The sequence below is a fragment of the Seriola dumerili genome, unplaced genomic scaffold (assembly GCF_002260705.1).
Source record: "Seriola dumerili isolate Sdu_G_001 unplaced genomic scaffold, Sdu_1.0 BDQW01000291.1, whole genome shotgun sequence".
Taxonomy (NCBI): domain Eukaryota; kingdom Metazoa; phylum Chordata; class Actinopteri; order Carangiformes; family Carangidae; genus Seriola; species Seriola dumerili.
The window spans coordinates 6,391,031-6,414,536 of NW_019174546.1; the positions used below are offsets into that span (position 1 = coordinate 6,391,031).

At 39.0% G+C, this 23,506-nt stretch overlaps 3 protein-coding genes across 5 annotated transcripts; 2 read left to right on the forward strand and 1 right to left on the reverse strand.

Annotated features, from left to right (window-relative positions):
* Window positions 1-416: 416 nt before the first annotated feature.
* LOC111231176 (RING finger protein 11-like) lies at window positions 417-5,292 on the forward strand. The gene is made up of 3 exons (XM_022758198.1): window positions 417-1,063; window positions 1,396-1,565; window positions 2,501-5,292. The coding sequence occupies exons 1-3, from the start codon at window positions 941-943 to the stop codon at window positions 2,670-2,672; spliced, it is 465 nt and encodes a 154-aa protein (XP_022613919.1). The 5' UTR covers window positions 417-940; the 3' UTR covers window positions 2,673-5,292.
* A 1,005-nt stretch (window positions 5,293-6,297) lies between these two features.
* Window positions 6,298-11,092, reverse strand: rpe65 (RPE65, retinoid isomerohydrolase). 2 transcript variants are annotated; one of them, XM_022758107.1, is made up of 14 exons: window positions 11,031-11,092; window positions 10,591-10,673; window positions 10,228-10,378; window positions 9,282-9,389; window positions 8,920-9,061; window positions 8,672-8,819; window positions 8,261-8,342; window positions 8,023-8,155; window positions 7,781-7,920; window positions 7,552-7,681; window positions 7,335-7,449; window positions 7,125-7,219; window positions 6,921-7,032; window positions 6,683-6,828 (listed from the first exon to the last, which is right to left on the reverse strand). In XM_022758107.1, the coding sequence occupies exons 1-14, from the start codon at window positions 11,039-11,041 to the stop codon at window positions 6,683-6,685; spliced, it is 1,596 nt and encodes a 531-aa protein (XP_022613828.1). In that variant the 5' UTR covers window positions 11,042-11,092. The 2 variants fall into 2 exon arrangements, with proteins under 2 accessions (XP_022613827.1, XP_022613828.1); XM_022758106.1 differs by lacking the exon at window positions 11,031-11,092 and having other exon boundaries at window positions 6,298-6,828; window positions 10,591-10,696.
* Window positions 11,093-13,615: 2,523 nt separating this feature from the next.
* Window positions 13,616-21,772, forward strand: LOC111231040 (serine/arginine-rich splicing factor 11-like). 2 transcript variants are annotated; one of them, XM_022757996.1, is made up of 12 exons: window positions 13,616-13,903; window positions 15,040-15,173; window positions 17,707-17,822; window positions 18,460-18,540; window positions 18,654-18,691; window positions 18,826-18,959; window positions 19,144-19,222; window positions 19,309-19,428; window positions 19,517-19,606; window positions 19,720-19,806; window positions 20,862-21,027; window positions 21,152-21,772. In XM_022757996.1, the coding sequence occupies exons 1-12, from the start codon at window positions 13,782-13,784 to the stop codon at window positions 21,341-21,343; spliced, it is 1,359 nt and encodes a 452-aa protein (XP_022613717.1). In that variant the 5' UTR covers window positions 13,616-13,781; the 3' UTR covers window positions 21,344-21,772. The 2 variants fall into 2 exon arrangements, with proteins under 2 accessions (XP_022613717.1, XP_022613718.1); XM_022757997.1 differs by lacking the exon at window positions 13,616-13,903 and adding an exon at window positions 16,787-17,451 and having other exon boundaries at window positions 15,154-15,173.
* Window positions 21,773-23,506: the final 1,734 nt, after the last annotated feature.

Consider the following 23,506-nt stretch of genomic DNA (forward strand, 5'->3'; position numbering starts at 1 on the left):
CACAGCTAGGCCACATACTTGGTAGTTTAAAATCTGACCAAAATTTCGCAATAGAAGCACAACTGAAGAAAAGATGAGAAAGTGAAAGCTTCTGAGAACAGCAGTGGAAGAAATATTCAGATCATTTACTTTAGTAAAGGTACAAACATATGATCAGAAAAATGTACTAATGGGAGTTTTTTTTTTTTTTTTTTTACACATGGACATCTTTAATTTCATGTTAGAATAATTTATTATGATAATTGATTTATTGATGGAGTCTATTAATTATCAATCACTGTTAGCAATTATTCTTTATTTTGTTGATGTCATTAAAAGGGGTGGGACTTGGCTCTTTCTTGAGACTACGTAACAGAAATGATCCAATCACCAGCGCAGAATCACCCCCCTCTTACGTCATATCAAACGGACCGATAACATGACGTCTGGTTGAAGAAAGAGCTAAGAGCTAGCAAGGAAGCAAACAGTTTTATGTTACTCGCGAAGTTAAAAGGGGGAGATGTCGCCACGGTCCAAGTCTCAGACCGCTCAGTCTAATAGCCACAGTGGCTGCTGAAGTAGATATTTTGTAGAAATTCCAATTCTTACAAAGGAATGAGCGATAAGGAAGTCGGGCGAAAAAGTAGCTAGCTTGGCTGCTAGCTGACGATAGCAAGGACTTCTTTGTTTTGTTTTTCGTGTAAACATGAAGAGAAACTAGCTTGGATGTTAGCTTTAACATTTAACGTTTATGTAGGCGTTTTATAACCATGCACAGGGTGTCTTTGGTAGCAGGTAGATGAGTGTAAATTCATGGTCTCTGGGATAGGAGGAAGACAAAACTAACATTAGCCACCGAGAGCAACTTTAGCAACAAGAAGAACAGATTGTATTTTTCTTTCCTTTTTTTGTTTTTGTTTTTTGACGTCGGCCAGGAGGACACGAGCGGGGGCACGAAGAAATGGGCAACTGTCTCAAGTCTCCGACATCAGACGACATCTCTCTGCTTCATGAATCCCAGTCAGACAGGGCGAGTTTCGGTGACGGGACGGATCCGGACCTGGAGCCTCCTCCGCCGTACCAGGTGAGTGGCTGCAAAAACACTCGCCTCCCAGAAAGAATTGTTTCTTCCACACGGATGACAGTGTTAAATTAAACCCCCAATTGTTAATATACAGTAGATGTTATTCATGAGAAAATGCCCGTGTCCCATGCCTGTGGCCTTTCTATAAGTCATCTTCGACTGTACCTGAGTACAACTAGATTTTAATGTCATATTCAAAGTATCTAGACCAGACAGCTGCTTTATTTTTCAGTTTGTCCTTGTCAGTCCACTTTATGTAAGTGAGGTGCTATAGGAGGACAACTGCTTTTTGTTGTTTTTGTTTCATGTTAGTGTTTTTTTTCTGTTACCAGGAGCAGGCTCACATGCCCATGTACCATCCCACGCCTAGTCAGGCCCGTCTGGCCACCCAGCTGACAGAGGAGGAGCAGATCCGCATAGCTCAGCGCATCGGCCTCATCCAGCACCTCCCTAAGGGTGTTTATGATGGAGGGCAAGACGGCTCTGAGAAAAAGATCAGAGAGTGAGCGTTTTGTATAACTGCATGTGATGTCTTCACAGGGGGGAGGTTGCAGTAAAGCTAAGCCATATTAAGTCATTCAGACATAATTTTCTAATGTGCTCCTAAACTAAATATTCATATTGTGACATGTTTAAATGTGACTAATTGTTCATCTCATGATGCATGATGTGGTCCATAAGAAACAAAAGCATTTGTAACTGGCATAAAATGGCCAAGGATATAGAGGTGAAGCTGTAAATGTTTGTTTTGTAATTTTTTTGTGTAATGAAACAATTAGCTGATTATTCAGTGTGCTTAATGACAGAAAATTAAGCAATAATCATTTTTATACTTTCAATCCCCAAAGTCTGAACTGAGGATGTTGTATGATGTATATCTAAAGCACTCTAAGCAAAATTTGGCTTCATAACTTTTATGTATTTATGTCAATTTAAAATTAATATCTGTGTCATTAAGGCTGTGAGACAGCAATGACAATTTTTGTAACATGTCCAGATGCTTTATAGGCTAAACGATTAATCATTGCAGCCCTAATATCATTAACACCATTAGTAATTTGGCTATAATGGCCAAGGAGAAGCAGCCACTTGTTTCATTTCCATTCAGCAAGAGCAAGAAAGCTCAGAAAATTTGATAACATAACTTGAGGGCTCCAAATACTAGGACAGAGAGTAGGGGAGTGGCATACAGTAAACAATCCGGCCGGCCAAGAGTCAAACCAGGGATATACTGATCATGGCTTTTTAATATTGTTGCCAAGTAACTTTCTGTTTCTCAACTACCTATTTAAAAGGACTTATTTTCAGTTCCACATCTGTGTCTTTTTTAACTACAAAAGACAGCAGTGAAGTGATATTACAATAAAGTTACTCCCAGATGTTTTGTGTGGTGTTATATACTGGTGTATTTAAACTCTTCCTTTCATCCATTTTCAGGTGTGTGATCTGTATGCTGGACTTTGTATACGGGGACCCCATCCGGTTCCTGCCGTGTATGCACATCTACCACATGGACTGTATAGACGACTGGCTGATGCGATCCTTTACCTGCCCCTCCTGCATGGAGCCTGTGGATGCTGCCCTGCTCTCCACCTACGAGACCAACTGATTTTTCACCCCTCCACCCCCATGCTTAGATCAAAAATGGCCCCTGCAGCCCCAAATCCACACACAAACATTACATCTGCCCTCTTATAGAGTGTGAGGAGCTAAAAAAAAATAGGTTGGCTGTCGTCTTGCACTTTGAAAATTTCAAAAATTACTCACCTAATGTCGGCCTTCTATGCCCCCAGGTCTAAGTAAGCTGGTCTTAAACATCAGTTACACAAGTCAGTGAGAAACTGTTTCCAGTCAACCCTGCATGATTGTTTGTGTGTGTTTGTCATGCTGAAGCACCATCCGGTGTTGACACAGAGCGCGTGTGAGAGTGTGTTTGATAGCTGTTTGGGCTGTTTGATGACTTTGCATTTACCACTTGAGCCGGTCTCAGTGGTGTTCCTCCACAGCTAACCCCAGATCACCTTCATTCCCAGTTAGTCATCATTTAAATGGACAAATAGGTTAACAAATTATTGACCAAAATGCTAAGAGGATTTCCTCCACATATTGATCTCCTAAACATGCTCTCACATTCAAATGGCCCTACACTTTGAAGACGTGGGAATACACAGCTGCAGAATAAATTTCTCTCCTGTTAGTCAGGATTACAAAAAAATAATGCACACACTTTACAGAAATCACCCAAAGTTTATAAGTACACAGTTGTACTTAATGGAGATCAAGACTACATGATATTCATCTTTGGCTACGAATAGCCTGACTTTAAAATATGCTTTGAGTTGAAGGGAAAAATGATGATGTGTAATGTGAATGTTTCACCAGACGATGTGTAAAGTAGCTGGCAGCCAATGTAAAGGGCTCATTTGTGCATGGGCAGGTGGATCAGTCAGTCAAAAATTAGAAATGCTTGCACACACTTTTCATCTGATCCAGAGATTTGCACTTTACTTATAGGACAGTATCTAAAACAATATATTAATATATGTACCTTATAACCTTGCACTATCAATACTTCATTCCTTTATTTCCTGAGATGCAAAAGTTATATAGCTGATAAAGATATTTTCAAAGCTGTCAGTAGTCACTTACCATGTTGAAGTAAGCCTGAAGATGTATTTCATGAAATCTGTGATTCAGTAGTGTGAGCCGCCGCTTTGTTCTGCTTGATTTTTGATTCTTGTGTGTTTTGTGTGTTAGTGAAGGGACAGAGGCTTGCTCAAGGTTCAAAAGTTCAACATTTTGGAAAATCTGCTCATTCACTTTCTTGCCGAGAGTTGGATGACAAGATTGATAACACTCGCATGTCTGTTCGGTAAGCATGGAGTTGGAGGCAGGTAGCTTGGCTTAGCATAAAGACTGGGAACTGCTAGATTGACCCTGTTTAAGGTTGAAAAATATGCCTACCAACACCCAAAGGTCATAAATGAACACCTTGTAGTTTAATTAATCTGTGCACAGACAGTAAAGTAAACATAAATGTGGTTTTACAAGGAGTTATGTGCTGTTGTGTATGTAAGGATTGGTGACAAAGAAAAAACCAAAGTGTCTTATTAAGGTGTCAGGCCACCGCAAGCCGCCAGAGCAGCCTCAATGCACCTTGGCATTAATTCTACAAGTCTCTGAACTCCACTGGAGGGATGAACACCATTCTTCCAAAAGATATTCATTCCCTCATTTGGTGGTTTGATGATGGTGGTCTAGAGCGCTGTCTGACACGTCAGTCCAAAATCTCCCACAGGTGTTCAACTGGGTTGAGATCTGGTGACTGTGAAGACCATAGCATATTTTTCACACCATTACCATACTCATCAAACCATTCATTGACCCCGCCATGCCCTGTGGATGGGGTCACTGTTTCTCCAATCATTTTTTATTTTCAGGTTTTTCCTTTTTAATTTGTCGCCCGTCTGTAACTCATTGTAAAGCAACAAATTGTAATTTTCACTTTGTTGAGTTAGTGAGCCTTAGGGGTGCTGGTAGGCCATTTTTACCAAAAAACTTTTGGACAGAGCTAGGATGGCTTCAAGTTTTCATGCTGAACTAAGCTCATCACCTTCTTGCTCTAGCTCTACATTTACCGTATGAAACAAGTGAGCGAATGATTGCATTTCCAAAAATGTCAAACTATTCCTTTGAGAAAGAAATATATGGAAAATTTTGAGGTGAGTTTTAGACTTTTTAAATTTGGAATCCACATTAACACAATGTCACTTTCTTTGTTATACATCACATTTTTTGTTTTGTTACATTACAGTGAATGTTTTTGTTGCTTTATTTCCATTCATTGTCGCAGTAGTTACAAAAATCATTCTTTGTGGACTTGTTTGTTGGCAGTGTGGTTGTCTTTTTTTCTGTTACCTGTTTTATCTTTTACCTTCACTTTTTTTTTTGTTAATTGTGTAAAATCCACTGTGTATTTGGGACAGTAAGTATAAAGCTATTACACTGGTGCAAACCTCTGTCCCGTCTGAATTTCAGAGTGTGAGAGACTTCTCTTATGGTGTGATAGTTAAAACTGAGATATCAAGTTTTCCATTGAGCCTTTCCTTTGCTGTGTTTTTCAACCTAAGTTTATTCTGAAAATTAATATTTCCTGTAATCTTGTTTTATTTCTTTCATTTTGGAAGGCTGAAAAGCCCTCATGTAAAAAAAAAAAAAAAAATAAACAGAAAAAACACTTGGTTTTGTTTAATTAAAGAACAGGCAGCCGTCCTGTTGGGATCAGTGTGTAAAGTGGACTAAATGCATGCAAAGGGGCAGATTTGTGACCCTATGATTACTAAAATGAGAGATTACAGAATACACGATTGCAAAATATTTCTTTGAGCCTTTCATTAATGCAATCCTACATTCTGGCAGTGGAGTGGAAAACGTGACTGTGTAATCAGGGTTCTCCATTTGACTGATGTAGCAAGCGAGCCCAAGCCATATTAGTAATGTTTACTGCTTTGTTTCCGTTGCTTGCATCAGCTGGGGAGGAAAACTTAGTAAAATTGCCTGTTATGAACATCTGAGATTGGAGTTATAATTACAAATACAGAAGGGAAATTTTCGTCTATCCCTATCAACACGAGATGAGACAACTCGGACCATATATACGCCTTATTTATGTTCATGAATCTTACACACAATTAAATGCGATTTACTTGGGGTCATGACATAAAAGGGGCCACATCTTTATGCACTTAAAAAGAATAATTGATTGCAACATGCCCTTTCTTTCTTTCCAGACTAAGCATCGACACAGTTAATCAGCTTAGCAGTGCTGCAAGATCTGCATGCTTTTACTTTTTAGATTAGATTCAAGACAACTTTGAGCAACACAATGAGGACAGACATGGAAAGGTCACTTGCTCAAATGTGGCCATAATAAGATTTTGTGTGGTAACATATTAAATCTCTGCAAATATCTCAAGAATTTAAGATGAAGGATTATTGGCAGAGCTTTTGTTTGCTGAAGCATCAGTTGAAACGCTTTCTTGTTCTAAGAAAACACTGCAAAGTAGATCAGGATGTCAAAAACAAAACAACATCTTTTTGTCTGACTCAAACAGGCAGATGGGAGCACGGGGTCTACAGGCCTGGAGCTGGGAGGAATTCAATGTTTGGTTTAAAAATATTTAATCCAGTAAATATTCACTTCCACACAGGGTTGGGCCTGAGATGAACGACAGTATCTTTATTCACTTTGCTAACCTGCTACCACATAAGTACATGATCAGGCCGTATAACAGATCAATACAAAACAGCAGTGTGTTCATCTTGATGACTTTATTTCTCCACCCATGAAATATTAAGATTTATACCTTTTATTTTGTCATTTCAGGAATAGAACTTCTAGTACATTCAAGCTGGGACATAAATTCAAACAGTAATAATTTCATTTTCTTTAACAACCTTAGTATCCTGCAAATGAAGACATACAATAATTTCTCCTGATAAAAAGCTTTATTTTTGTCTGATACAATGTCACATTTAGTCTTAATTTATCCTAATATTGAGGGACAGTTGTTAACCCTGTAATGGCCGACTACCGTTGATTTCCTGAGTGATGCATCACTAGGGTTTGTACATCCCGTGAAAGGTGACAGGAATGTTACACTCCACTTCTGCTCTGGCGACCTCAGACAGATCCTTGGCGTTGAGGATGAGGAGATACGCTGGTCTCTGGGAGCCGGGAGCCGCCACGATGGTCAACAGCACTCCTGTTGGGCACAGCACGCGATTATCATAAAACAGTTTCTATTATAGATGGTGTGGAATTAAATCTATTGTGTTTATACTGCTGCTGACGTACCATCATCCTCATCTATCCCATCAGGAGTCTGGACAAACAGGGGCTCTGAGGGGTAGGAGTCTGGTTCTTGCCATACCCAGGTCTCCCTGGTCTTTACATTCAATTTGCAGATCTGCATGCAAGGGAAAAACAAAATCCATTAATGAAACAGTTTGTTTTACACACTCTGAATCACTTTCCATTGAAGGCATTTTATTAACATACCCTGTCTGGTATGAAATGGTTGAGACCCAGGCCGTAGGTGTATGTGTAATTCTTCCCTCCAAACCTGTTGTAGTTGATCTGAGGGAACTCAAACGCTACAAAAAAAAAATATTAAAATGGTTAAATAGTAAAAATATTTCCTGTATCTATTAAAGATGAATGTGTCCACCATCACTAGAGTAAAAAAAGGTTTGATGGTCTTGTTGGCACCTTGGCGAGGCCCAGAGAACAGCACCTCAGGCTCCAGCCAGATCGTCCCATCGGCGTGCATCACCGCTGTGGCTGTGGTGTACGGCAGGCTGACGAGGTTCTTCCCCTGCTCCTCCTACATCAAGTCCACGATAAGATGAGAACAAATAAATAAAAGACTTTATGTCTCTAAATGGCAAATTTGAGTCCTTGTGAATGAGTAAGTTAGCCGACAAACCTTGTGGACGTCCAGGGGAATAACATATCTGCGGACTTCCGGCTGGGGCGCCATCATGGCCGCCTTCTTCACCTCCTCCCAGTTGGCTCTGAGGTTGGCCAGCCAGAGGTAGTTGTAAACAAACTCAAATCTGCAAGAAAGAAGTAACAGTGAGCAACACGGGTGCACCGATATCAAAGGAGTTTGCCGATGATATATGAGAAGGCTTAAATGAAAGCGAGTCAGTTACCCTTTCCAAGCACACAGGTCAAAAACAATGAATCCTTGGTCCTCATAGGTGTTGATGTGATGAAACATGCCGATGGGCGCCCCTTTGAACTTATGGTCGATGTACTCTCCTGGGTCTTTCCTGGCAACGTGGAACAAGGTCTATAAAAAAAGGTACATTAAAAAGAGATATCATGAGATGATGAGCTGATGATCATTTTGAGGGATCAGCACATTTAAAGTCACTAAAGATATGAATCTTACTCCTTGGCTCTCGTTGGACTCGAAGCAGTCCATGTAGTTGGAGCCTCGGATGCTCCAGGCGCTCAGGAACTTCAGCAGGTTGATCTTCACCGGGGTCTCCACAAAGACAAAGTAGTTTTCTGACATCCCGAAGCTGACGATTGATGAGGAGAGACCATTAAAGCTTTTCGTGACAACATGGATGATAACACACCAAATGGATAACTGGTAATAAAATTTAAAAAAAAAAATCCCACACCTGTGCACATAGGAGGGCTTGAACCGCTCAGCACTGGGGAATTGCACCACCACCTTGGACTTCTCGATGGGATCAGACTTGTCTATGAAAGAAAGCGAAGGTTGTAAGTGTCAACTCTTTTTATATTTTCATTTCTAGGACATTAATGCTAAATTTACTCTTTATCTGTTCCTAAAACTGTCTAAAGAAGGGTTATTGTGCTTCATTTAACAACATAAATGAATATATTTTGAATTTATTTGAGAGAGAGATAATTATTTGAGAGAGAGAGAGAGAACATCTTTTAGGAGACATTTCTTGGTTTTTGAGAGGGGTCACTGTGATTCCTTTAACTCTGCATTCACCATTCACCAACTTATTTTTGTAAAACTGGTTTTAAGGTGCTTCCTGTTGCACCCCAGTGATGCCAACCTTTCTGTTCGGGTGGGATCTTGACAATGTTGTAGGCCAGTGTTGCTCCTTTTCCCATGCAGTTTCCAATGTTATACACTGTACCATCATTCTCAATGTGAGGGTGGGCTGTCACTCCGTTAATGTTGATATAGTTGCACATATCAATCTGCACAGGGAATAAAAACATTTTACCGTGCTTTAATTTGAAGAAATATTGCAGTTCTGAGGTTAAAAATTCAGTAATGTAATTGTAATGATGTAGCTACCTTCTTCAGTGTCTCCAAGGTGTCAGGGTTTACTTTAGTGATGTAGTTGGTTTCTGTTACAGCGTAAAAGTCCTCACCAACAGGGTAGACATTCACCAGGCAGTTGTCTGTGACCTCAACACCCTTGAAGTAAGAAAAAAACCTGCAAACAAAAAAGATCCCATTTCGCATAAAGATGTCCAAACGTGATGTTGAAATGTAACAGGAGATTTAAGAAAGTAGACCCAGTATATTCAGCAGTGTAGAAGAAAAAAGAAACCAAGAGGAAAATATATCTTAGTGCATAAAGATTAAACTGAATTTGAATTCTACAGTCATAAACATCCAGAAAAGAAGAGTCTGTGTATCTGTGTGCAACCAACCTGGAGAAAATGTTTTTGCAGGGGTCAGGATATGCAAATGTACCGAACTCGGTGATCACCACACGCTTCTCCGTGATGGCTCGTACATAAGCATCTGTTCTGACAAACCTAAGACAGAGGAGAGATTGACAAATCAAGAATTTCATTCCAAAACACTACATATAAACTCGTTGAAAAATCATTGTTCACCATCCTGAAAGCTTGTATGAATATATCCTCAAAGGTTTAGCCATTGAGTGCTTGAATGTGTTACAGTGACTTGACAAAAATGAACCATATGTTCCTAGCAAAGGTCCTTAAGTATTACATGTCTACAAATCTGAAATCTAACCTCCCTCACACAGTATAATCAACTTGCAGAAACTTGAGACTCACTTGCATATGCATTTATTTATTTCTCTTTTTTCAATTGTTGTTAAAGTTGTGATATTATTTCATGGTGGTAATGTAGCTGTATGTGCAGCTTCTTTTGAAAAATCTTCATAGAATTGCCAGACAGCAATAACATAGCAGAACTAGAAGGGCACTCAGAGGGCAGTATCAAACAACATACACCAGACTTCGGAGAAAAAAACATAAAAATTTATAGTAAATAATTTGGATCTGCCTTAAAATGTAATGAGTTCTTCCCAGACACATTGGTTCAGTATTTTTTTTGCGTAATCCTGCTGACAAATCATCAGACACGGGTGAAAACATAGGCCTAACCACCTTGAAGGTGGTGAATATACGCATGACATGATGCTTACTGTGATGGATTACATCTCTCAAGCATGTTTCAAGTCTCTGCAGATTGGTTTTGATGCAGCATGGAAACCAACGGCTACTTGAAAGGCACAACAAGCTCCAAGGTGAAAAAATGTATTGGAAAGTGATCAGTACTTTGCTAAATTATGGAAATGGACTGAAAAATGACAGAGCAGTGGTACCCTCCTTAAAGCCTTACTTTCGGTAGTAGGTGACCTGGCCGTTCTTGAAGTCGAATTTGTGCATAAGGGCCTGGCCATCGAAGAGGTGATAGAAAGGTTCATCTCCAACCTCAAAAAGCCCAGGTCCCAAACGGAGGAGACTTCCCTTCAGAAATGAAGGAATCCTACCTGTAAAACATGATGAACATAAATGAGATATTGTTTTTGAAAACAGTTTGTAAAGATGCATTAAGAGCCTGCTTTGGAGGCCAGTTATGTGTTCTCAGAGGAAAGAAGAAAAAGACTCAAGCTACAAGTAAATTTCCTTAACAGTGTGACTGGTAGACGAATGTCAAAGAATCAGTCTGCAGTCTATTTCTGTCTGAGAGATGCAAACAAACCTGTGACTGTTGCTGGAAGAGGCTCAGACAGCTCCTCACATGTCTCAAAAATCTTCCTGTAGCCACCAGCTGGGTGCTCAAATCTGTCACCAGAAAGTAAAGACATCAACAAACATCAAAGCCAAGAAAATTTAACTTGATGAAATTTCCAGCAAGTGAAATGTTAGTTATATAGTTTAAATCGTAAAAAAAAAAAGAAGCTGCAATCAGGTCAAGCAGTTCACAGTGTGAGCTTTTAAATCCTTCAGGAGCTTCATCAGCTGCCGACACACTAACAACACAGGGTCACAGGGTCAAATTGCAGAAAAGTCTACATAAGATCTAAATAACACCATAGAAATTGGCAAATTATGAAGTTTCAAATAAAGCAGAACCTATCTCTGGGTATGCTGGTTTACAAATATGTTGTCCTCAATAGTTGTGCATCACGAGAAACTCACCGGCTGACCATGTTTTCTTCTTGTAATACAGAAAGCAACTCTTTAGAAAACCCCTGGTCACTTCTGAACTGGAAGTCTCTGATCTGCCCAGTGGATTTAGGGGTATTTATTCGTCTGGTCACAGTCACAGTCACTGCAATCTGCGCTGTAAACCTTTACTCCTGGCCAATCATGTTGCACCGTGAACAAGAATCCCATTGTGCCAATATCCTCTGATGGGTGACTCAATGGTCACCCCTCTCAAACCAAACCGGATTTATTGCAGAGAATATTTATCACACAGAGAACCATGCTTTGCAAATGTGTTGCAATGATACATGTGATTTTTTTTTCAGCTGTATCAATTGTTCAGATTTTGTCCTTTAAGATATAGTAATGCTGAGTCATACGAAGTGCAGTATATTTCAGGATATTGTCAGTATGTGTGGGGCTAAAAAAAAATTTAAGTTCAGTAATTCAAAATATGTACAATTCACATTAAAGGCCTTGGCTATTTGTACACATTTAGATTTTTAGAGGTATGAATTTATAGAAACAACCATTGGGATCAAGACTATATTGTCCAAAAAACAAACCTCTTAGTATTTCAGCACATTACTATCGCCTAATTTTAGATTAAATAATGCTTTTCCGAAATAACAGATTAATAGGAAGATCTGAAAAATATTGTGAAACAACAACAACCTTCACAGCTATTATTAGGTGCTGTTGTACAATGCCCATTAAACACAATGCTTAGTGGATGAAATGCGGCCAGTTGTTCTTTGGTCTGATCACAAAATGCCTTAACTTGCTTGTCTCAGTGCAACTATAATCCAGGTGTAGGGATTATGTTCGACGTAGGCCTGAAGACAAACTCTCTATTGTTTCTCCTGGGAAAAAACACCATTAGTAGAGAGAGTTTCTCCTGACGCAGTTTGATCAGTGGCAGGGTTGTGGTGTGGCTCTCTCGGTCAACACATGTGGGCCGGCTTTAATTGGCAATATGCAACATTTTTGTGATAACTGATTAACAGAGATTTTCTCGCTATGCTCTTGAACTAAACTGAAGGGTCAGTAGTCAGAGTTATTTTTTGCTGCCACGGGTGATCAAAAACACCTGAGACTAAAAATTGTGAAAGGGAACAACAATACAATAGTGATAAAAAAAATTAAAAAACACAAAGAGGAGTTCATGAAGTCCCTTCCTTTTAAAGTTAGAATTAAACTATATTCATTTAAAATGTTGAAAGTCTTCTTTTTTGTTCTTCACATCTTTTAATTAAGTTGCCATAGACCAAATGTTTGAGTTCAACAATAAAATGATGAAAGCAGCATTTCCATATGTGAGTGAAATTTACCAAGAATGATCAGCAACTGAACTGTTTACTTCCACAAAATACAACTTCACATCAGATACATTAATCTGCACATTAGTTCCAATTTTCCTTTCAATAAAACTCTGTGTATCTGTCCAAAATAAAAACAAATAAATACAATGAAAAACTAAAGCAAAACATACAGAAATTACAAGTATAACCTATATTTAGCCTAAATCTTTCACACACTACTTTTACATCATAGACTGTATATAAAAAGTGTTGGATACAGCAAACCTATTACTGTATAATTATTACTATAATATTCAACCATTAGCATTTTCTTACTTTTAACTGTTCTATTTGTTTGAGGAGAAGCTATTTAACACAGGGAAGCAACCAATTATTATTTTCATTCTGGATTAATCTGCTGATTACTTTTTGATTAACTGATTGTTTGGTTTGTAAAACTTTGTCCAGACAACAGTCCAAACCTCAAAATTATTAAAAACAAATGAAAGAAAAAAAAAATTCAAAAGAGAAGCAGCAAATACTCACATTTAAGAACCTTGAACCACAAAATATTTGGCATTATTGTAGGTCTATTAAAAGAGATTCAAATGATTATCAAAATAGTTGGGTAGTTTATGAATAACAATAACATGTAATAAGCACTTCAAAGGATTTGTATGCAAAAAAATGTAAAATTTGTAAAGTAACTATACTGTTAAAATGGTGGTGGTGGTGGTGGTGGGATAAAATGTTTAATATTTCCATTTGAAATATGATGGAGTAAACCTAGAAAGCGGCATGAAAACACTCAACCAAAGTACAAGTACCTCAAATTTGTAGTTAAGTACAGTACATGAGTAAATAGGCCTATAGTCAGCCTACATTTCACCACTGAATGTTCTCTGTGAGATTACAGTTTCTTAATTGTTCTTTCTTTCCAGACTGAATGAATTAATAATAGACAATAGCACATTCTTTTAGGGGCGGTATGTCCGAGATTTTACATGCCTTACTTTCTTACCAATCGTCTCTGTGACCATATCTTTGTTTATGTGTAGAAGACGGCAGGGCGACCCCTGTTGGTTATTGATTGTAGGTAAAAACTTACTCTAAATAATATTAGTCCTGCACGCACTTGTGTGCAAGACTAATATTACGTAGATCGATTAGATAAAGCGAAGATAAACCTTGTTTTTAAAAATGTAAGGACGCTATTTCCCAGCAACAGCCGTTCAACTATACGCATGCGCACATTGATCGGCATTAACTAAATATGGCGGCGGAATGCTACAGTCTGTTGTTGTAGTTGAGAGCTAACTAACACCTATCCAGCAAATTACCTACAAACAAGCTGATTTAATAGCGAGTAGGCAACCGTTACTTTAGTAAAAGTTTGGTGGTTGACATAGCTATTGTTGTTTGCACGGTTTTAGTCGGGAAGATGAATTACACCACGAAGGTAGTCCAGGTGACGAACGTGTCGCCGAGCACAACATCGGAGCAGATGAGGACGCTGTTCGGTTTTCTGGGAACCATCGAAGAGCTGAAGTTATTTCCACCGGAGTGAGTTAACTGGCTGCTGATTTATTAAGATAATTATGAATTAAATTAAGCCAAACATTAGCTGGATGGCTTGCTAAACATTTGTGGGACGGGGATGTAGGCCCATGCTAACCTGACTTGTTTGGCTAACAGTAACCTAATATACCTTTCGCTAGCGTCACTAAATTACACCCAAGTCCATTGAATTATGATTTGATACATCATAGTTGTTTTGTTTTTTTTTAATTAGTCTTTAAGTAAAGCTTGTTGTGACACGGTCAGTCGAAATATTAGAGACTTAAATGGAGGCAACGAGTACTTTCTTATGTTAATTTCGGTTGTAAGGTTAGACCAGTTATTTACTTTTATATTAGCGAAATTATACACTAAACATATGAAGTGCAAAAAAAAGATGAAAATAAAAATACTTCGGAACTAATTTATGATCTGATATGATTTGTCTGCGTAAGACGAGTGTTTCTTAGTTTTGTACAATGTGCACAATTTTTACTTACTATCTGACAATTTTAACAAACTATATCGATTTAACTTGGTACATGAGTATGGGTTACGTCATTTTTTGGAGTAATGTATCGATTATGTTTTGGATTACCGAAAATGCCGAAAACTTCCTCACTGCTTGTTTTTGTCTGACCAATAGTCAAAAACCTAAAGACCGAAAAAGAGAGAAGCAGTAAATCTTGATCTGTTGAATTTATTGATTACATTTTTGCAGATGGACTAATTGGTTTTGACTTCCTGTCTCATAATTACACTCACTAAATCGCACCTGAGTATCTCATAATTTTGACTTACTAACAGTATCATTTTGTTGTTTGTCTGACTTACAAAGTAAATGTTTACACAGCTCATAAAATCTAATAATGAAAAATCCAGCTAACAGCATCCTGGCCCATTTATGGCGACAGTTTAGAGGGTTGGTGTAGTGATGGGACATTTTACACTCTGACTTAAACCCTGCCTAATATCTATGTTATGTATTTGATATCATGGCAGTAGTGTGTGTGTGGATACCCTCATTCAAAGGGCACATTCAATGCATTTTCATATTTCACACACAGACCATCTGAGTACGATTGGACCACATTTTTTGTTAATATGTTGGACTTTTGTAATGTTTTGTACTTCCTTGACAGTGATTCTCCGATGCCGGTGACGTCGCGGGTTTGCTTTGTGAAGTTCCAGGAGCCAGAGTCTGTTGGAGTGTCTCAACATCTGACTAACACCGTGTTTGTGGACAGAGCGTTGATAGTGGTCCCGTTTGCTGAAGGTTTGTCTCATAATTATTCCCATGTATGAGTGGTCCTCGTTGATTGAATGGCATGACTCTGGAACAGTGACGATGTAAAAGAGTAAAAAACGATTTCATCTGTCCTATTTCTGAAGTGCACAAGTCAGCTCACCCTGGTCTGTTTATGTGAGCTTTTTAAGAAAATTTGAATGATACTGGTTACGCCGTTCCCTCCCATCGTCTGTAAGAATCATTTAAAGCAGACTCTATTGCCAGATTTTTGGTATGCTGTGGTAGCACATGCCATATCTGTTTTATCACCACAATACAATTCTCCTAATAAACTGGAATTGATATTTGGAAAAATACATGTACATATCAATCTGTGTGTGTCTCCTTAAAACAATGACTTACTGTGCATGTAGAAAGCGCAGTATACCAAAATCGGCTTTACAGACTAGGAGTTGAACATTCCCAAGATGTGGGCGCCGCAGGCACCTCAAAGTTCAGAAGTGAAGTTGTTTAAACTCTTAACCACATGCATTTTATTTTCTCCCCAATATTGGACTATCCTCTGTTAAACTTCTCTCTGTTATTTGTGTGTGTGTGTGTATGTGTGTGTGTGTGATTTTTGTAGTGAAGAAGGCAAAAGCAGCCCCCTCGTTGATGGCTGAAAGTGGTCCTCTGCCTGCCAACAGGGGATTGTAGACATTTGCAAAGGCCAGCAAGCATTCAAGCCCCATCCCTCTCTTTTTGTGTCCTCTATTCTTTCTTTGCCCTCTCTTTCTCTTTCCTTCTGTCAAACTTATCTTTTCTAGGTGGTTTAGTTTAAAGAGTATAACGGTCAGAAATGAAGGACATAGCCTGAAACAGTGCTTAATCTGCACTATTTTGCAACACTTGAATTCTGCTTCGCCATTCATTTTATGGCGAAAGCATTGTTCCTTCACAGATGAGGCTGGCAATATGCTTCATTTTCTTGAAGTCACCAAATCCCATGAAAAGACAAAAAGACTGTTGTCCAAAAACTCATTTTAAAAGCACATTGTTGAGCCACACCGTTGCACTGGGGGACATGTTTATTCATTACAATGAACGCTGGCACTGCAGTTTATTTTGAGTAAGTGCCAGAGGCACCATCCTGCTGCTGAAAAGTCACTACTGCACCAAATGTGTCTCAATCCACCACTGTCAGAAGTCAGAAAGTATTGACAGATGGACTAAGACATAGTTGTTTTTGGTCTTTTCATGGAATTTATTGACAATAACATAAAAAGAGTATACCCAGCCTCTTCCTTTTTAAAAATGGTTAAATTTACAACTGAACTAAAAAAACTTTTAATGACAATCCCTTTTTTGTGTCTGGTGGCAAAAGGCTATATAAAAAGACTGTGTTGATAATCAGTTGTGCAAAAACCACAATACCCAGGCAGCTGGGACTGCACAGACTAACTTTGAAAATTCACATTATCTTAATGGTCTGAACAAAGTTTGGGACATAAAAAGGGGAACACTAGTCAATGATTGGTTGTCTGATATAACGGTTTAACTCCATCTCGTCATGACTTGTCCAAGATACCCACCCGACATGACACAATGTTGGTACAATATTCTCTTTAACAGTGGTCTTCTTTTGTTGTTGTGTTTTACAGTTCTTTTTCCTGGCTCAGCCAGTCCTGTATACCAGGCCCTGCTGAAAATACCATCCAACAGTTTTGTCTCCTGCAGCAATTTCTCTCTCCAGTGTGCTTCTGTGTTTAAATGTTGTCATTACTGTGTGTCTGTATTTATGTGAAAGAGTTGTTTGTATGGGTGGATTTACTATGAGAGGATTATGAGGTGTTTTATTTGTTAATTGTGGGTCATTTTAAAATAACATCAGAGGATTGTTGCAAATGAAGATGATGCAATTATTCTTTAATTGGACTGTGGTAGTGCAGATTGATCAAACAAGTCATCCTCTGCCCAGGTTTGGTTAATTGATGCAGTGACAGGTAAGGATCCTAGAATAATGATGTACAAAAGGCACGCTACCTACCCTTACTTCTGTTATTGCCATTTAGTTTATGAACCACTTTATCCTCTGAAATGTGTTTTGGTAAGTAGACACTGATAGCTTGTGTAGTGTTCTTGCCAAATCCCTAAATTTCTCTTTGTTGTGTGTATCTCGATTTTTCTCTGTGTGCTTTTAGTAGCGAAGCCGCCAACGTGAGTCGCTTGTTTCAGTAAACATCTAAATGAAAATTGAGGGCACACCCAACTGGAGAAGCAGCTGTGCTTGCTAACGTTTGGTTCATGACTTAAAAAACACGTTCAGGTGATATATTCTTGGCAGTGTTCATTGGAGTAGTGTGATTTATTCCAGTTATAGTTATCTCACTGCAATGATTTTGTTGAATTAAGGGAACTCTTCTCTGATCTGTAAGGTAACCATTTTGTTGAACCTAATTTGAAGAAATGCAGTGTGAAGACTTTTTCTTTGTCTTTTCCAAAAAGTCTCTCTGTAGTTGATATGTGTGTGTGTGTGTGAAGATGTTGTTCTCTCCTAATGCCTGATTTTATTTTCCTGTAGGATCTATTCCAGATGAGGCTAAAGCTTTGTCACTGTTGGCGCCAGCAAATGCTGTTGCAGGAATTCTGCCAGGAGGAGGACTTCTTCCAACGCCCAACCCCATCCCCAATCCACCTGTAAGATATCATCCTCACTGTCTCGGACAAAAGTCTCTGACCACTGGAAAATGTAACGTATAGAGCTGCAAAGATTAGTTAATTAATCCATTAGTCGATCAGAAAAATAAATAATCTTCCTGTCAGAAGCGGTCCCACAGGAGGTTGTTGGTGAGATGTGTGTGGGATCGGTTAAGAATTTCCATTCCTCTGAACACTTAACAATTTCATCCATTTTGGCTTAAAAGTTGATTGATAAAGTTGATTCATCATCTTGCTAACAACAATTGACAAAACAAAGCCACCTCAAGGTCGTTTCTTTGTGGTGTAATTTTAGTTTCTTCTTTTTAAAAATGGGTAAAAGGAATATTTCAATAAAAGAGTGAAAATTGAAGTTCAGTAGAGTGCACGTTTCAGTTTTTGCATTTGAAAATTGTCACTCGTTATTTGGGGGTAGTAATGTCTTTTGTGTGATTATGAGTTGGAACTGAAACAGTTATCCATGGCCACATCTGTCAGTAGCATTATTTCCACATTTTAACACCAGTACAGTACAACAACACTTGTAAGATGTCAAGATCTGAACAGTAAGCTAGCAAAACAAATGTGCCTTAACGTGTCTGTGTGTGTGTGTTTTGTTTTTTTTTTTAAATTCCAGATTGGAGGGAACCCTTTTGGTGCGCCGAACATGGATGCGATGGCTGCATTTGGCTTCCCAGGACCCAATATGAATCCCCAGGTGAGAGGTCGTCTTGAATGACAATGATTAGTTATTTTCCAAAATTGGCATAGTTTAAAACGCAGCATTTCTGATAATGCAAGCACCTACTTATTTTCACTGTCTCTTCACAGGCTGCTGATCAGCTGTTAAAGTTCATGACGGATCCAAAGTACGTTCGTATAAAGAACTTCCTTTATTATCTGTAGACTGTGTCTGAAAGCAGTTTTAAATAACACAGTAAAGACATAGATATGTTGTTGTTTCTGTAGTAGTGGGTCAACTAATGAATATTCCTTTGTTTAGACTGAATCCCCTGGCTGCAAGCTTAAACCTGAATGCAGGTTTGAAGGCTGACGGATCTAATAAAGAAATCGAAGAGGCCATGAAAAGAGTCAGAGAGGCTCAGTCGCTCATTTCTGCTGCTATTGAACCTGGAAGTGAGTGCGCACAAGTTGGGAGGACTTTCTTGCCAGGATGTTGACTTTGCATTGTGAAACTGTCTGTTTTGTCTGCATTGCAGTGTTAAGCAGTCATGATTACAGTATTTTTCTACCTTGCACTCAGTGTGTAATATTGCACCTTGAAAAATCATAAACAATATCTGGTTTTGCTGTCCTGCAGATAAGGAGAGCAAAAAGAAGCGCTCTCGGTCCCGGTCCAGGTCCAGAAGGAGGTGGTCCAGATCACGTTCAAGACACAGGTAAAATTTTCTGTTGATAATGTGAACAGTTGAGAAAGAGAAACTTTGCCAGAATGCAAAAAAGTTAAATGAATGTCTGCTTGCAGGCGAACCAGAAGCAGATCAAGGCGACGATCAAGCTCTAGAAGCAGGAGACGCTCCAAAAGCCTGCGCAGGAGACGCAGCCACTCCAGAGACCGGAGCAGGCGATCACGAAGCAGATCCAGGTGGATTAACTGTAAAACCTCAACCTTTTTAGCCTTCTTTCTCAGATTAACAGTCCATCTGAAATCTTAAAATATTTACCCTTTTTAGAGATAGAAAGAAAGATGACTCCGGGAGAAGAAGATCTAAAACACCACCTAAAAGCTACAGCACAGCCAGAAGATCACGCAGCGTGAGCAGGTGAGTACAGCCTTGGGTCTTCATGTGCTCCAGCAGAATGTAGTTAAAACAGCTACTCAACCCTTTGTTTACAAGTCAGGACACAGTGTTAACCTTGGTTTTCTACTACACAGGAGACGCAGGAGAAGTCGCAGCAGCAGCCGATCTCCTCCCAAAAAATCCCCTAAAAGGAGAAGCTCCAGGTCTCCATCTCCTCGAAGGTTGGTGTGTCTATGTGAAATATTTGTAGCCAATAACAGTTAATCATATTATCCATATTTTAAGATCCTGATGAAGTAAATATTTTAAAACAAGGATAATGGTTGCTTTCAATCCTATCATGTTTGATTTGATTTAAACTAACTCTGGTGTGTTTGTACACCTGTAGCTGTGTTCATGTGATCTGGACCAAGGAAATTAAATGGTACATTATTGCAGTTTAGTTTTGGCCCGATTTGTGTTCTCACTGACTTTTTACAAATGAATCAAGAGGAGTGATTGGACTGTATGGTGACGCATCAGCAGCCAAGTGACTGACAGCGGGTCACTTTAATGCCTCTGTGTATATGTTTGTCCTCGGGTGGCACAAAGAGGAGCTCAGACTAATGACTGATTATAAGCTTTATTAGTATTAGGCTGAAGATCGATTGCATGTTATGAATAACAAACAGGACGAAAGAGACGTGTTGCACCGCAACACACTGAAGGTTTTACTGTGGGGTCGCTGCATTTTTTTCACTTGACTTAATGAACTGACAAAGTGTACTGAGGATACAAACACAATAGACTGCAGTTTTAATCGCTTTTGACTGGTCCGCACCTGTGTCCAGTTAACACCTTTCTCACCTGCCCAAACAAACTGAACTTACTGTGAAAATGCAACAGATTTCTTTTTAGCCGAACCAAAGAGGTTAGTAGTGTAAACACATGCCCTCTTTAAAGCTTCAAAGTGGACTCTGGTGCACGTAGTTTGGTGTGTGAAAGCGAAGTGGACTAACGACTGGATTTTGTCATATTAACTGTTATTTTAACATTTATTCAAAAACTAAACCACTATTACATCCATCCTCAGGTCATGATCTGTCAAGAAAACAATCATGATAAAACAACTGCATCAGCATAAGAGTGACTTTCAGCAAAACAGTGCAATCAATAATTTCAATTAATTTCAGTCAGTTCAGTCAGTCCATATGACTTCATGATTACTTAGAACTAAAAGGCATGGGTACATTCTGGGCATTTTGTGACACTAAGGACCTCTCTTTTCCCTCCACAGACATAAGAAGGAGAAGAAGAGAGATAAGGAAAGAGACAGGGAACGCAGGAGTGATAAAGACCGCAGTCGTGATGAACGTGAACTCTCCACCAGCAAGAAAAAGAAAAGCAAAGACAAAGAAAGAGAGCGGGAGAGGAAATCAGACAGTGAGAAAGGAGACGTTAAGGTTGGTTATAGTATATTTGAGACAGGCCTTCATTTTTACACGCTGTGAACATCTGCTCTGATGTAAACCAGACTGGAGGCAGTAATACTTTAAAATGTCACATCCATTTGGTTTCCTCTCACAGATCACCAGGGATTACGACGAAGAGGAACAAGGCTATGACAGCGAGAAGGAGAGAGAGGACAGGAAGGATTCAGACGATTCTGCTTTGTCTCCTCAGTCAGTAGAAGGTAACGGCACAGCGCGGCCCATGAAGCAGGCCAAAGTTAACGGTGCTGACGATCACCACGAAGAGGACATGGATGTCAGCGACTGAGTGGTCCATCACACCGTTTCCTACATTATCCCTCCATTTTGGTTGTGAAGGTGTTTTTGGCCACTGGGGAAATTCTAAAATGTGAAATGTGTTTGAAATGTATTGATTTTTCACACAGGAATGTACAATACTTGACTGTTAAGTCTTTTTTGCCCAACGACATACTGTCTTTCTCTTGCTTTGTCCCATTGCTTTAAAGTTCCCTTATGCTTTTTGCCTCTACAACTGTAATCAGTTCAGACTGGAATAAGGCTTGCTTTGCTTTCTTGATCTTGTGTTGTGAGATTTTGTCACTTCATATATTGTATCTTAACATTTTTTTGTTTAGTGTTGTGATGTGATGCTCAGGCCTCTTTTGGAAATAGTTACATTTGCTTCTTGTTCGAAAGTATTGATTGTTTTATCAAATATTTCTTTTATAATAAAGCCTATTTGGAGAACAAAGACTTATTAGTTGAAGTTTTTAATGAATCATTCCAAGCATTTTACCTCAGGGTAAAGCGTGGGTTATGACTACTCATACTATGACTTTTTATGCCTTATTATACTATGACATTTTTATGTCTTACTATAATGTGACCTTTCAATGCCTTAATGTAGTATGATGTTTTTATGCCTTACTATACAAACAGAGGATATATTGTTATGACATATATACATCCTCTGGATATGTGAAGATTTAATCAAGATTAATCAACCGTTTGGTTGACGGCTTCAAAAAGTCTGTCTCTTTGTTTTGGACGTGTGGCAGGGTTGTTGTGTCCCAGTGCTAAGACCAAACCTATGCCCTTGGCCAAATCAAATTCTGCTTAGGGACCCATAAAGGCTTGGGCCTGCTCTGTCTGTCACCTAACACTAACCTCAGGCATTTGGAATTATGGGTGTGGTGTTATGGATAAAACTGTCACTAACAGGATATGACTTAATATCATGATATTGATATATTACGTAATATATTACTGTAGCAGGGCAGGATAGTGAGTAGGAAGTGACATCACACACAAGAGGAGGAAGGAGAAGTTACAAATCAGAGACACCTGAGCTGGGAGAAAAAAAAGCTCAAACAAAGGAGAACAAAGGAGGCTGAAGCAGAAACTGAGAAGTGAGACAAGGAAATGAAGGAAAAGAAACCAGTACTGGGATCTTGAACTGAAAACTCTGGGTAAATTGGAGGTGGCAAAAGAAAAACAAAAGAAAGGATCAACGGATCGGTTTAAGGAGAAGAGGATTGAGCTCCGGGGAACAGGCGACAGTCTCAGGCTGGTTTGGATCTCAGCGAAACTCCTCTCTCTGTCCAGGTCAAAGGCCGCGCTCTTTCAGATAAGTCCCTTCACCCCTCATTCTCCAGGCTTCTCCAGCTGACTGCCCAACTCACCTGCCCTATCACATGCCCACACACACTTACACTCACCCTCAACCCCCCCCCCCACTGACTTCCATTGCATTCATTCATTCAATTGCCTTCATTCTTCCATACACCCTCTCACCCCATCCTCATACACCCACACCCCACAGAACTCTTATGAACTGAACTGAACTATTACAACCTGAACTGAGCTGAACTGCTCGGGGTTCAGTCATAAACCACACACCTGGCCACTCACACTCATTCCCTTGCACACACACCCTCTAGCTTAACATTTGAATATAATTATTATAAGCCTTATTACTGAGGGAATTTACTTTTTGTGAATTAACTATTTAATTTCTGTAAACTGATTTTTTTGAAACCAGTATTTATGATTTCTTTAAAATGATGATGATGATAATTGTTTTGGTGGTTGTTTCATTGAATATATGAACAATGAGACCTTGGTTATGTTATTTTTTTGTAGCATTGAAGAAGTAAGCAGCTGGGTTTTTGTGCTCTCTCCTCTGACACTTACCTAATTTAAATATTTGATAGGTTTACTGTAGATTACCATTTGCCTGTCTGGCGCCCAACTTTATTCTTTTTAGGAGAGGCAGCTTCTACGCTACATTACATTTACTAGCAGAAAACAAGAAGTTGACCATTTGAGTTCCCTGAAAGTCAATACCTTGTGAAATTAAATACCTGGTATTTAGTGTTGTCATATGACCCCTTTGGATCATATGACAACACTAAATACTTGGCCCATGACCCAGAGGGTCATATGACATCACTTAATACTTTTTCTGTAG